The sequence below is a fragment of the Marmota marmota genome, unplaced genomic scaffold, assembly GCF_001458135.2.
Source record: "Marmota marmota marmota unplaced genomic scaffold, marMar, whole genome shotgun sequence".
In the NCBI taxonomy this organism is placed as follows: domain Eukaryota; kingdom Metazoa; phylum Chordata; class Mammalia; order Rodentia; family Sciuridae; genus Marmota; species Marmota marmota.
Genome location: NW_026000079.1, coordinates 6,304,169 through 6,318,458, shown reverse-complemented (window position 1 = coordinate 6,318,458; position 14,290 = coordinate 6,304,169). Strand labels below are relative to the sequence as shown.

General features: G+C 35.3%; 1 protein-coding gene across 10 annotated transcripts in view; it reads right to left on the bottom strand.

The window, feature by feature from the left end:
• Arnt (aryl hydrocarbon receptor nuclear translocator) overlaps window positions 1-14,290 on the bottom strand; it is a 79,732-nt gene that overhangs the window by 35,236 nt on the left and 30,206 nt on the right. For 8 of the 10 annotated variants that reach the window (XM_015502991.2, XM_015502990.2, XM_048814889.1 and 5 more), the window contains exons 2-3: window positions 10,855-10,966; window positions 5,368-5,412 (exon numbers count right to left, since the gene is read on the bottom strand). In XM_015502991.2, coding sequence (XP_015358477.1) covers window positions 5,368-5,412; window positions 10,855-10,964 — 155 coding nt within the window. In that variant the 5' untranslated portion in view covers window positions 10,965-10,966. The remainder of the gene's footprint in view (window positions 1-5,367; window positions 5,413-10,854; window positions 10,967-14,290) is intronic. The other 2 variants (XM_048814887.1, XM_048814888.1) reach the window with 1 other exon arrangement.

Here is a 14,290-nt window from a genome sequence, read left to right as displayed (position 1 = left end):
CATAGGAAGACCCTGTCTCAAAAGTAAAAAATAAAAAGGGTTGGGGATGTGGCTCACTGATTAAACATCCCTGGGTTCAATCCCTAGTATCAAAAAAATAAAAAGATGATCTCATGAAGATATAGTTGACTGCCATGCCAGCATCACTCTAAAGTTAGGGATAGGTAGGTTTTTGTTTATTTTAAAATCATTGTTAAAAAAAAAAAATCCACATAAAATTTACTAACTCAGGCTAGGGTTGTAGCTCAGTGATAGAGCACTTGCCTAACACAGGTGAGGCCCTGAGTTCAATCCTCGGCATCACATAAAAACTAACTAACTAAATAAATAAATAAATGTTAAATTCTTTTAAAAAAAAAAATTTTACTCAGGCTGTGGCTGTGGCTCAGTGGTGGAGCACTCGCCTAGCATGTCAGGGGCACTGGGTTCGATTCTCAGCCCCATATAATAAATAAAGTTATTGTGTCCATCTATAACTAAGAAAAAAAATAAAAAATTTTTCTTTCTCCTCCTCCTCCTCTTCTTCTTCTTCTTCTTCTTCTTCTTCTTTTGTTGTTGTTGTTGCTGTTGTTTTCTGTTTTTTGGTACCAAGGATTTTCTTCACCCATTCATCTATAGATGGACATTTGAGTTGCTTCCACCCCTTGGCTATTGTGAAAAATAGGGCAATGTATGTAGGGTATGCAAATAACTCCTAAAGATCCTGCTTTAAGCAGGAAGATCACTTAAGCGCATGAGTTGGAAGCCAGTCTGGGCAACCTAGCAAGAGACACTGTCTCAAAAAAGGAAAAACAAAACAAAACGAAAAAAAAAACACTTCCAATTCTTTTTAGATATATACCAGAAGTGGCATTAAGGGATCATGGTTAACTCTATGTTTAATTTTTTGAGGCACCACCATATTGTTTTCCATCATGGCTGCATGATTTTACATTACCACCAACAGTGTACAAGAGTTCCAATTCCTGCACACCTTCACTAGTACTTGTTTTGCTTTTTTTTATAGTGTCTATCCTAATAAGTGAAAAATGACTTTTCATTATAGTTTTGATTTGTGTTTCTCCAATAATTACTAGAATATCCCTCATGTGCTTGTATCTCTTCTTTAGAGAAATATCTAGTCAAGTCCTTGACCTGCTTCCCCTGCCCCTTTTTGGTACCAGGGATTGAACCCAGGGGTACTTAACTACTGAGCCATATCTCACATCCCCAGCTCATATTATTTTTTATTTTGAGACAGGATCTCACTAAGTTGTTCACAGCCTCGCTAAATTGCTGAGGCTGGCTTTGAACTTGTAATGCTCCTGCCTACATCTCCAGAGCTGCTGGGATTACAGATGCACCACCATGCCCTTTGCCTGTTCTTTAATCAAGATTTTTTTTTTTATTGCTATTGCTAAATTGTAGGAGTTCTTTAAGTGTTTTAGATGTTATTCTTTCTAAGATACATGACTTGCAAGTATATCTCCTAATTCCACAGGCTGTATTTTCATTCTGCTGATTGCTTCCTTTGATGTACAGGAGTTTTTAAAGGATAGTTTTAAATTATGATTTAAATAACGCATTTTCTCTCCTTGACCAAGAAAACTCATTCCATTCATCCCAACTATTTAATAGACAGATAACCTCCTTTCTACTATACAAAGATATACTGAAGGAGAAAGACCTAACTCCAAAAACACTATTCTCTATTTTGTGGTAATCAAACCCAGGGAGCACACATGCTAGGCTAGTACTACCAAGCTACATTCCCAGCCATTTTTCCTCTATAATGGGCACACTCTGCTATGCTTAGTGTACATACCTATAATGCCAGCTACTGGGGAAGCTGAGGCAGGATTGCAAGTTTGAAGCCAGTTTGTACAACTTAGAGATACCCTGTCTCAACATTTAAAAAGGGTTGGAGGTAGTTCAATAATTGAGCACCCCTGGATTCAATCCTCAGTACAGAGGGTTTAAAAAAAAAAAAAGGCTAATAATAGAGGCTAGGGTATAGTTTAGTGGTAGAGGGCTTTAGCATACAAGAGGACTTGGGTTTAATCCTTGGCACGGCAAAATAAAATAAGCCAGACTTTGTGGTGCATGTCTGTAGTCCCAGGAACCTGGAAGACTGCGGCAGGAGGGTCAGAAGTCTGAGGCCAACCTCAGCAATTTAGCAAGATCCTATCTCAAAATAAAATAAAAAATAATAGGATGTAGCACAGTGGTAAAGCATCCCTGGGTTCAATCCACAGTACTGCAAACATAAAATAATAAAAAGTAAAAATAGGGGCTGGGGATGTGGCTCAAGCAGTAGCGCGCTCGCCTGGCATGCGTGCGGCCCGGGTTCAATCCTCAGCACCACATACAAAACAAAGATGTTGTGTCCGCCGATAACTAAAAAAAATAAATAAATATTAAAATTCTTTCTCTCTCTCTCTCTTTAAAAAAAAAAAAAGTAAAAATAAATATATAAACATATAACAGTCATTTATTTCAAGTGTTATGTATTGTACATAACTACATGTGCTATACTTTTGCACAACTAACAGCACAGTATGTTTATACTAGTAGTACCACAAACATTTGAGCATGATATTATAATATAGGCTACAACATCACTAGGTGATAGGAATTTTGCAGCTTTATTATAATCTCATGGGACCACTGTCATATAGTGGTCTGCTGATTACCAAAATGTTATGCAAAGAACATGACTGTAGTTTTGGACTAGTGGATTTTATGGAATCAACAACTCAGGATTATATCTAATTGATCGGTATAAATAAATATTAGTGATTACCTATATACCATTCATGAACACAATTCCACTAATAGCATCTATCATTATAATTAAGAATTCTCAAGAGATCCTTGAAAAAGTCTATCATTGGCAAAAAACCCTGAAATTTCTTCCCTTCCTATCATTTATTGAAACCCTCTAATTCTCAAAGAGACCTCTTGGAGAATTACTCTTATTTGTTAAGTATTTTTTATGAAGGACCAAGTCAGTTATTTTCAAGAGGATCTAGCAAGGTTCATCATTCAGTCAAAACTAGAAATGTAAATTTTAATGTTAAACATTAATGTAAAGTAACATACTGATGTTACTGGCTATACTAAACATTATAAAACTAAACAAGGGCAAACAATTCACAATACAAACATCCTCTGCATAAAAATAAAAAAATGATGGGGCTCGGGCTGTAGCTCAGTGGCAGAGTGCTTGCCTAACACAGGTGAGGCACTGAGTTCAATCCTTAGTTCACATAAAAGTAAACAAAATAGGGGCTGGGGTTGTGGCTCAGTGGTAGAGCAAATCCAAGCACTTGATTCAATTCTCAGCACTGCATAAAAATAAATAAAATAAAGGTATTGTGTTCATCTACAACTAAAGCATATTTTAAAAAATAAAAATAAACAAAATAAAGGCATGCTGCCAATCTATAACTACAAAAAAAAATTTTAAATAAATAAATGGGGGAAAAAAGTGGGCAAATGATAAAAAGTTGGAAAATGATGTGTGTATGTGCACACATATTCACTTATAGATGCTTGTATATGCACTTTTTCCAGAAGGATACTCAATAACTATAAAAATCTAAGGGAAGAATTAAGTGTTGGCGAGGATGTGGGGGAAAAGGTAGACGCATATATTGCTGGTGGGACTGCAAAATGGTGCAGCCAATATGGAAAGCAGTATGGAGATTCCTTGGAAAACTGGGAATGGAACCACCTTTTGACCCAGCTATCCCACTCTTCAGATTAAAAACAGCATACTACAGGGTCACAGCCACATCAATGTTTACTGAAGCACAATTCACAATAGCTAAACTGTGGAACCAACCTAGATGCCCTTCAGTATATGAATGGATAAAGAAAATGTGGTATATATACACAATGAAATATTACTCAGCAATAAAAGAGAATAAAATCATAGCATTTGCAGGTAAATGGAATGGAGCTGGAGAGTGCGATGCTAAGTGAAGTTAGCCAATCCAAAAAAAAAACAAATGCCGAATGTTTTCACCAATATAAGGAGGCTGATTCATAGTGGGGTTGGGAGGGGGAGCATGGGAAGCTTAGACAAACTCTAGAAAGCGCAAAGGGGAGAGAGGGAGAGGGAAGGGGCAAGGGGGTTAAAAAAAGATGGTGGAATGAGATGGACATCACTTCCCTAAGTACATGTATGAAGACACAAATGGTATGAATATGCTTTGTATACAAGCAGAGATATGAAAAATTGTGCTCTATTATATGTAATATGAACTGTAATATATTCTGCTACCATATATAACAAATTAGAATAAAAATATAAAAAATAAAGTTAGCTATTAAAGATTTTTTAAAAATCTAAGGGGAAGAATTCTGAGGGTCAAGTGAAAGGATGGTGTACTTTTAATGTATGTTAATATCTCCAATTCTGCAATAAATATATTACTTTTCCAACTAAAAAACTTATTTAATAAAACAAACTAGTAAATGAATAAATGAAATCTGGGTAGCCACATAGCCATATAATTTTTTTTAAACACAGCTCCTTTAATTTACTAGTCTAGTACCCATTATTGGACAATGTAGAAACTATCAAGGTAATATTTTCAACTTCAGAAAGAAAAAAACGAAGACTCAATCATGGTATCTTCCTTTCTTTATGTCTTACTGCTTCTTTACATGAAAACAAGCCAAGCAATTACTATTCAGCAAGAATATCCTTCCTTTCTAGAAGAACCCCTTCATTAACGTATTAAAAAGTCCATTTTTCAATGTTTCAGAGGGTATGAGACCAGCACATTAACAAATTATTCCTCCCCATATTCACTTCCTTGTGTAGCCATCTCTAACATCGATTCAAGACATGAAGATATGGTTTGTTTTGGCCAAAGGGACATCAGAAAATGTCATAGAAGCAGAGGTTTGTTAATCACCCTGGAAATTGCCCCTTTGTACTATAGTCATCACCACACGAAGAAACTCAGTCTCACCTCCTTGAAGGCAAAAGACAACAGAAAAATACACAGGCATCCCAAATGAGTCTCTCAGCTGACCAACAGGCTGAATGCAGTCTTATGAGCAAGTCTAGGCAACATCAATAGAATAATCATGCAGTCAATACACATAATTATGGACATAATTAATTTTTGTTCTTTTAAACTATGCATCAATAGAGGGTCTTGTAAATCGTCTGAACTCTTCTGAGGGCATGCCTCTGAAATTACTAACAGAATTCCTGAAAATATTCTGGACATTATAAATATGAAAATGTATAGTTTTAGGATGAAATACTTTCATTTGTCCAAAGAACAAAAATATTACAAGTCAGAAGTATAAAGATCATCAATTAATTTTTAGCATCAGAAATCTAGATAAAATTTTCCAAACTCTTACCTCAAAAATTTACTGTTCCCTTCCCCATCATCATCAAAATCCAGCCTAGGGAAAGCCAACAAGAAATACTATAAGCTTATTTATCAATAGTTATCACACAAAACATTAAGAAATTAATATTTCTCAATATACCTACCTATACACTTATCCAAATAGAGAAAAAAAAGGAAGTGAGAAGTCAAACAAAGCTACATTACCTTTTTCTCATATTGCCAAACTGGGCAAAGAAGCTGGACAATAGAAAAAGGGTACCTACTACTACCTCAACACCTCCCTGGAGTAGCAGCCTATCTTTATCAAAGGTTTGCATCAGAGTACAACCTCTACAAAAGGAATAGGAGCCCAGCATGGTGGCTCACATCTGTAATCCTAGCTGCTTGAGACTAAGGCAAGAATATGCAAGTTAGAGGCCAGCCAAGGCAATGTGTTAGCAAGACACTATCTCAAAATAAAATAAGAAGGATCGGAGGGGTAGTTCAATTGTAGAGCTTGCCTAGCATGCAAGATATCTAGGTTCAATCTCCAGTACTGTCAGAAAAGGAGAGGGGGGAAAAAAGGAATAGGAATCCACTCAAAAAAGACAAGAAAAAATTAATATGTCAAAGGGGAGGGTGGGGAGAGATTATGAGGATAGGAAAGATGGTGGAATAAGATGGACATCATTACCCTAGGTACACGTGTGATTGCATGAATGGTATGTCTCTATACCATGTACAACCAGAGAAATGAAATGCTGCACTTCATTTGTGTACAAAAGAATTGAAATGCATTCTGCTGTCATGTACAACTAAGCAGAACAAATAAAACAATTTTTTAAGTTAATATATGAATAATTCTGGGTTTGTTTGGGTCTTTTTTGTTTTGTTTTGCTTTCTTGGTGCAGCCCTAAGGATCAAACTCAGGGTCTTGAACATGTTAGGCAAGTGTTCTATCACGAGGCTACAACTTGTGCCTCAGGTCTATTTTTTTATTTCTATGGCCTATTCTAAGCCATTTTAACAGGTTTCTGAACATCTTTCAAAACAGTAATATTACATAAGGGAGTGATATAAGACAAGAAGTTTTTAGTCTAAACATATAATATACATTATGCTCAAGATACTGAGCTGAGAGAGGTAAAAACAAAAACCTTGCCCTGAAGAGGCTTTTTGTCTAGACAAATACAAATATAAAACAAGTGAGAATGGAAAAATGCTGTCTGAGGAACACAATCAATATGCTATTGGGGGCTGGGGATATAGCCCAATTGGTAGAGTGCTTGCTTTGCATGCACAAGGCCCCATGTTCAATCCTCAGTACAAAAAAAAAAAGACTTGGCACTAGGGTGTGGCTCAGTGGTAGAGTGCTCCCCTAGCATGTGCGAATCCCTGGGTTCAATCCTCAGCACAACATAAAAATAAATAAATTAAAAAGTGTATTGCGGGGTTGGGGATATGGCTCAAGCGGTAGCCACTCGCCTGGCATGCGTGCGGCCCAGGTTCGATCCTCAGCACCACATACAAACAAAGATGTTGTGTCCGCTGAAAACTAAAAAATAAATATTAAAAAAAAAAAAAGTGTATTGTGTCCAACTACAACTAAAAAATAAATATTTATATATATATATATGCATGCTATGGATATTCAATGAAAGAAGCAACTTTCACTTTAAGGGACTAGGGAAGATTATGGGTAATAGAGTAGGCCAATCTCCTATTAATCTCCATACTCTTAAAACTAAAACATTGCTCATGTTACAACTTTAACCCAGTTATCACTCTTGACATCTCTACATGAATTGTGTGTGTGTGTGTGGTGCTGGGGATCAAATCCAGGACCTTTCTGATTGCTAGGCAAGCACTCTACCACTGAGCTATATCCCCAGCCCTCACTCTTAGCATCTCTATTAGTGGGATAACCTGGTATTATAGATCTCTAGATGGAATACATATGAAGTACATGGTATTCCAAGTGTTTGTTCCTCTTCCTTCCCTGATCATCTGTCAAAATCCTATCATTTGGGGTACTGGGGTTGTGACTCAGTGGTAGAGCACTTGCCTAGCGTGAGTGAAGCACTGGGTTAGATCCTCAGCACCATATAAAAAGAAATAAATAAAAATAAAGGTTCATTCACAAGGTACTGCTGGGCTGTGGTTGTGCTTCAGTGGTAGAGTGCTTGCCTAGTGTATGGGGGGCAATGGGTTCAATTCTCAGCACCATATAAAAATAAATAAATAAAAATAAAGGTTCATCCACAACTAAAAAATATATATTTAAAAATAAAACTACTGTGTCCATTTACAACTAAAAAAATATTTTAAAGGGGCTGGGTTGTGGCTCAGTGGTAGAGTGTTCACCTAGCACATGCGAGGCCCTGGGTTCGATCCTCAGCACCATATAAAAATAAATAAATAAAGATCTATGTCCAACTACAACTAAGAAATAAATATTAAAAAAAATTTTTTTAAATTCTATCAGGGGCTGGGATTGTGGCTCAGTGGAGAGAACTCTCCTAGCACGGGCGGGTTCAATCCTCAGCACCACCTAAAAATAAAGGCATTGTGTTGTGTCCATCTACACCTAAAAAAATAAATGTTTGTTTTTTTTTTTTTTTTAAATCCTATCGTTCAGGGCTATGGATGCATGCATCTCAGTGATAGAGCGCTTGCCTAGCATTTGTGAGTCACTGTATTCAATCCTGAACACCATAAAAAAATAAATAATAAGAATTTAAAAAACTATTGTGTCTTAAAAAATCCTATCAATCTACCTAATAACTCCATTTCTAAGAATCTATCTTAGAGAAATAACTTAAAATTGGGATGTGGGAGGTTTTATGTACAAATAAGTTTACTGTGGTATTATACATAATAGAAAAATCTTGAAAACAATTTAAGTGTCTCATAATAGGAATTCAGCACATCTTCCACAAAAACATGAAAAATCACATTAATATATAACATGTAACAATATGAAAATAAAGGCTATTGTAGGAGAAAAGATTGGGTTATGATAAACTATATAATTATCTTAAGATATTTACATATAAAGACTAAAGGAGGGCAGGGTTGTGGCTCAGTGGTAGAGTGCTCACCTAGCACACGTGAGGCCCTGGGTTCGGTACTCAGCAACCACATAAAAATGAAATAAAGATATTGTTGTCCACCCACAACTAAAAAACTTTTTAAAAAAAAGACTGAAGGAAATACACTAAAAAATCTATGATTGCTGACTTCAGCCATCTTATCGTTCTTTCTAAACTTCTATATTTTCTAGTGTTTCTTTTAAAAAAATACTTAAAAGACAATATATTTTTCTGATTAATAATAATACATATTCATTTCAGAATATCTGGAAAATAATGAAAAACAAAAGAAAATAAGTCACCCATAACCCCATTATCCAGAAATCTGATAAGTATTCTTTTAATTTTTCACTATGCACACATTCTGTTTTTTCTGACAGTGAAATATTACATATACTATAACTTCTTTTAATATATGAAAGTTTCTGTACTGATATATATTTGTCACTTCTAATAGCTATATAGTATTCCATTTTTAAATATAACTTTCTCCGGCTGGGGATGTGGCTCAAGCCGTAGCACGCTCGCCTGGCATGCGTGCGGCCCAGGTTCAATCCTAAGCACCACATAGAAACAAAGATGTTGTGTCCGCCAAAAACTAAAAAATAAATATTAAAAATATATATATATATATTTAACTTTATATATATATGTTATATATATATATATTATATATATAAAACTTTCTCAAAAGATGCCCTAATTTTGATATTTACATTTCTTCTGATTGTTTGCTACTATATATAACTACAACACATTGTTTTAGAGAGTGAAAGCTAATGCTAAACTCCTAAGATTCACATCCTAGATTGATAACTTACTAACTTTGGTTAGAAATTTACTTATTCATCTCATTCCTCAGTAAATGAGTTAAAATTTATAAAACTCTTGTACATATAGCAAGTCTTAATATGTTATTCATTTCATTACTTGACCCAAGGATCATTCTTGCATTACTACTGATAGCAACTAGTTATAATATTAACTACTTTTTTTTTTCCCCTGGTACCAGGGATTGAACTCAGGGGCACTTAATGACTGAGCCACATCCCCAGCCCTTTTTTTTTTTTTTGCATTTTATTTAGTGATGGTCTCCCTAAGTTGCTTAGGGCCTCGCTAAGTTGCTGAGTCTGGTTTTGAACTTGCAATCTTCCTGCCTCAGCCTCCCAAGCCACTAGGATTACAGGCATGCGTCACTGCACCTGGCTATTAACTACATTATTTTTAAAAAGAAAACGAAGGAAAAAGGAAAATTTTATATTTAAAATGGACACAATACTATCCATCATTCCTGGCCCTTTTAAAGCAACCTCCTTTCTTAGGCTTTTCCCATTATTTACCAATTAAATGCAGTATTTTCATACATTAAAAGCACTACACTCGTTTCTTTCTTATAAAACTTGTAATCTACCTTGTATTATATTTTTTAAATTTATTTTTTAGTTGTAGTTAGACATGATACCTTTATTTTACTGATTTTTATACGTGGTGCTGAGGCTGAAACCCAGGGCCCTGCACCTGCTAGGCAAGCACTCTACCGCTGAGCCACAACCCCAGTTCCCCCTTATATTATATATATATATATATTTTTTTTTTTTTTAAGAGAGAGAGAATTTTAATATTTATTTTTCAGTTTTCGGCGGACACAACATCTTTGTTTTGTATGTGGTGCTGAGGATGGAACCAGGGCCGCACGCATGCCAGGTGAGCACGCTACAGCTTGAGCCAGATCCCCAGCCCCCCTTATATTTATTTATATATGCAATGATTAGCCTTGTCAGAATTCAAGCAACTAGGAAACAAGGAGTATATCTCATTTATCACTGAATCCTATTAGCAATCAGTACAATGTCATTTACTAATGAGGCACTTAATAAATACTTTTGGAACTGAAATGAGCTCTGTGTTCCATATCACAAAAAGCAACCAATAACTTAGAAAAGAAATATTCCAAAGTTCAGCATCGAGCTGGGGTCGTGGCTCAGAGGTAGAGCACTCACCTAGCATGCATGAGGCACTGGGTTCGATCCTCAGTACCATATAAAGTAAAATAAAGACATTGTGTCCGCCTATAACTAAAAAATAATATTAAAAAAGAAGCTCATCAAAATGATTTTGAGAACAGATTAAAAGCTTAATGAAAACAGCCAATAGTTTTCTCAGCGATAGTGAAATCTCTGTGCTTAGCCACAGTCCTTCACCTTGTAGGTTTTTGCTTTTAAAAAAAAATTACTTATAAGAAATTTAGATAAAAACATAAATTCTATAAAAGGAAAAATCCAGGTGCTGAGGAGATACATGATCATAGTATACTAAATAAGTAGTTGAAGTGAGAGAGTTAGGAATAGCCAAGTGGGTTGATCAACTAACTCAATCAGTGTTGTTTATAGGAGAAATATTCATGACACTATACTCAAACTTACCCTGGTCGCCGCTTAATAGCTCTCTGGACAATGGCTCCTCCACCTTGTATCCCAGGGGCAGGGTTTCCAGAGGCAATGGCTGGACCTAATGATGGTACATCTGATGTCATTTCTGTCATAGAAAAACATTTAAAAAAAATAAGATCTCTGCTTGGGTCTATGAAAGGTTCAAGCTATGGATAAAATCTCAGTTATTTACTAGAACTGTCAAATATTCATATCCATATTGGTCTCCTTGAATTTTCACATTGGGAAATGGTTTTACCATATTTCAGTTTTCCCCATTTAGTAAAGTTTAGAATATGGAGTACCATATTCTGTAGCCTTCACTTTTAAAAAGTTTTATGTATTTATTTAGGTACCAGGGATTGAATAGGGATGCTCAACTACTGAGCCACATTCCCAGGCCTTTATGCATTTTATTTAGAGACAGAGTCTCACTAAGTTACTTAAGGCCTCACTAAGTTTCTGAGGCTGGCTTTGAACTCACAATCCTCCTGCCTCAGGCTCTTGAGCCATAATAAGCTTTTTTGGGGGGGTACCAGAGATTGAACTCAGGGGCATTTGACCACTGATCTACATCCCCAGCCCTATTTTGTATTTTATTTAGAGACAGGGTCTCAATGAGCTGCTTAGCACCTCGCTTTTGCTGATAGCTTTGAACTCACGATCCTCCTGTCTCAGTCTCTCAAGCCGCTGGGATTACAAGCTTTCGCCACTGCACCCAGATCATAATAAGCTTTTAACAGTGACATAATATTAATTTAAAACAAACTCATACACAAAATGTACTGGTTTATACATTTATTCATGCAACAAATATAACTGAACTACTTTTATATATTTTAATTAGAAAAGCAAACTGAAAAGCCTGATACTAATAATAACCTAAATTCCAATACTTAAAATAAAATTATATAGAGTAAAACTGAAGCTGGGCAGGTTGGCACAAACCTATACACCCAGCTACTTGGGAGGCTGAAACAGGAGGACTGTGAGCTCAAGGTTAGCCTGGGCAATACAGTGAGACCCTGTCTCAAAAGTAAATAAATAAGCAAGCAAGCAAGCAACTGGGTGCTGCACACCTGTAATTCCAGCTACTCAAGAGGCAAAGGCAGGAGGATCATTAAGTTCAAGACCAATCTGTGCAGCTTTGTGACACCTGTCTCAAAATAAAAAATAAAGAGGTCTGGGACTGTAGCTCAATGGTAGAGTGCTCCTAGGTTAATCCTCAGTACTGAAAAGTAAATAAAAGTTTTTTTAAAAAAGAAAGAAACAGAGTAAAACTGAAAGTCCCTCAGTTTGTCTTTCTTGCCTGCTCCTAACAACTCACCTCTCCTTCTAATTCAATTCCATCTACCAGGAGTAACTACTGCTAACAGGTACATCTTATCTCTTTATCAATTTTCTCTAAGTTTATATATACTTATCTTTGGAATAAAAAACAGATACCTCTTTTCATAGTAAAAATGAAATTTTGCTCTGCAACTTCCTTTTTGTCATTTAAATATATATCATAGATATTGTATGTGTATTATACATAATATAAAATTATAAATAATATACAATCACACATATAACTCATTATTTTTTAAAAACATTTTATTTTAGTTGTAGATGGACACAATATCTTTATTTTATTTATTTATTTTTTTATGTGGTGCTGAGGATGGAACCCAGTGCTTCACACATGCGAGGCAAGCACTCAACCACTGAGCCACAACCCCAGCCTACCTCATTCTTTTTTATGACTTCATGTTATTTGATTCATATTGTTTAACTATATACCATGTATGTATGTATGTATGTATATATTTGGAATTTTTTATATTACAGAGCAAATTTTAATAGGATATGTCCCACAGGGATAAAGTAACCTCTCAGTCCCAGAAGTGGTCCAGGGGAAAGAGAGGCTACCTGAAGTATGGAAACATAAAAGGGACCTCCTACAGACTCAAGGCAAAGGGAATGTCATCAATGCTGGGACCTAAGCAATACACAAGGAATCATGAGCATGGTGGGGCTGACTCCAAGTTCATAGGCAAAGGGCAAAGGAATTAGACACAAAGCTATTTGGGCTCCTTCTTGTTTGCCTATGTTTGCTTCAGCAGCATGATCTCCAAGTCCCTTTGCTTATGTGGGCAGCAGCAGAAACCCATCACCTTGACCATTACCCTCAGAGTTGCACTGCACGTTCACATTGGGATGGGCTCACACTGTTTACCATGGGCCATGGCTACAGCAGCAGCTCCGGTCTGTTTTGGTTATGTCAACTCATTCTGTCTGACACTGCAGGCCTCCAAATGTATCATATTTTATTCAACCATTCTCCAACTGACATTAAGGTTATTCCCAATTTTTAACTATTATAAATAATGTACCATTATTATAAATAATATATATTTACATATAAATCTTTAAGTACTCTTGCTATTTAGGATATATTTCTAAAAGTGAAATTTGTTTCTAAGCATATAAGCACTTAAAATTTTTTTGATATTATTAAATTTTTAATAACTGCTAGTAGAATTACTTGAAAACAGTTTCACGTTACTTCCCACATTTTTATAAAATGATTAGTAAATGAGAACAAACAAATTCTACATAGAAACCATTGAGCAATTATTCATATTTCCATTTACAATGAACATTCATTGGGGGTGTTCAGACCCATTCTTTGCACAATGTTAATTTCTTTTCTTTTCTTTCTTTTTTTTCTGCAGTAATAAATTTTAATTTAAAATGTTCGCTTTATTTTATTATCAATTTTTTATTTATATATGACAGCAGAATGCATTACAATTCTTATTCCACATATAGAACACAAAGCTATTTGGGCTCCTTCTTGTTTGCCTATGGTTTGCTTCAGCAGCATGACCTCCAAGTCCCTTTACACAATGTTAAATTCTTTTCTTTCTTTCTTTTTTTTCCTGCAGTAACAAATTTTAATTTAAAATTTTAATTTAAAATTATATTCAAAGTATATTCACACCAATTCGTATCTTTATACATGTACTTTGGATAATAATGTCCATCATATTCCACCATCATTTCTAACCCCAAGCACTTAAAATTTTGATGGTTACTACTAAATTACATTCTAAAAAGACGGCAACACGACATACCTATACTAACCCGGTATCAGAGAACCTATTTTACTCATTGGCATTCAATTTAGTTTAAAAAAATATGAAATGTGGGGCTGGGGCTGTGGTTCAGTGATAGAGCGCTTGCCTTGCACATATGAGGTACCGGGAATCCTCAGCACCACATAAAAATAAATAAACAAAATAAAGGTACTGTGTCCATCGACAACTATATATACAGGTATATATTTATTTATTTATACAGATAGATAGATAGATAGTTGTCCATCTACAAATATATATACATACATATATATATATATATATATATATATATATATATACATATA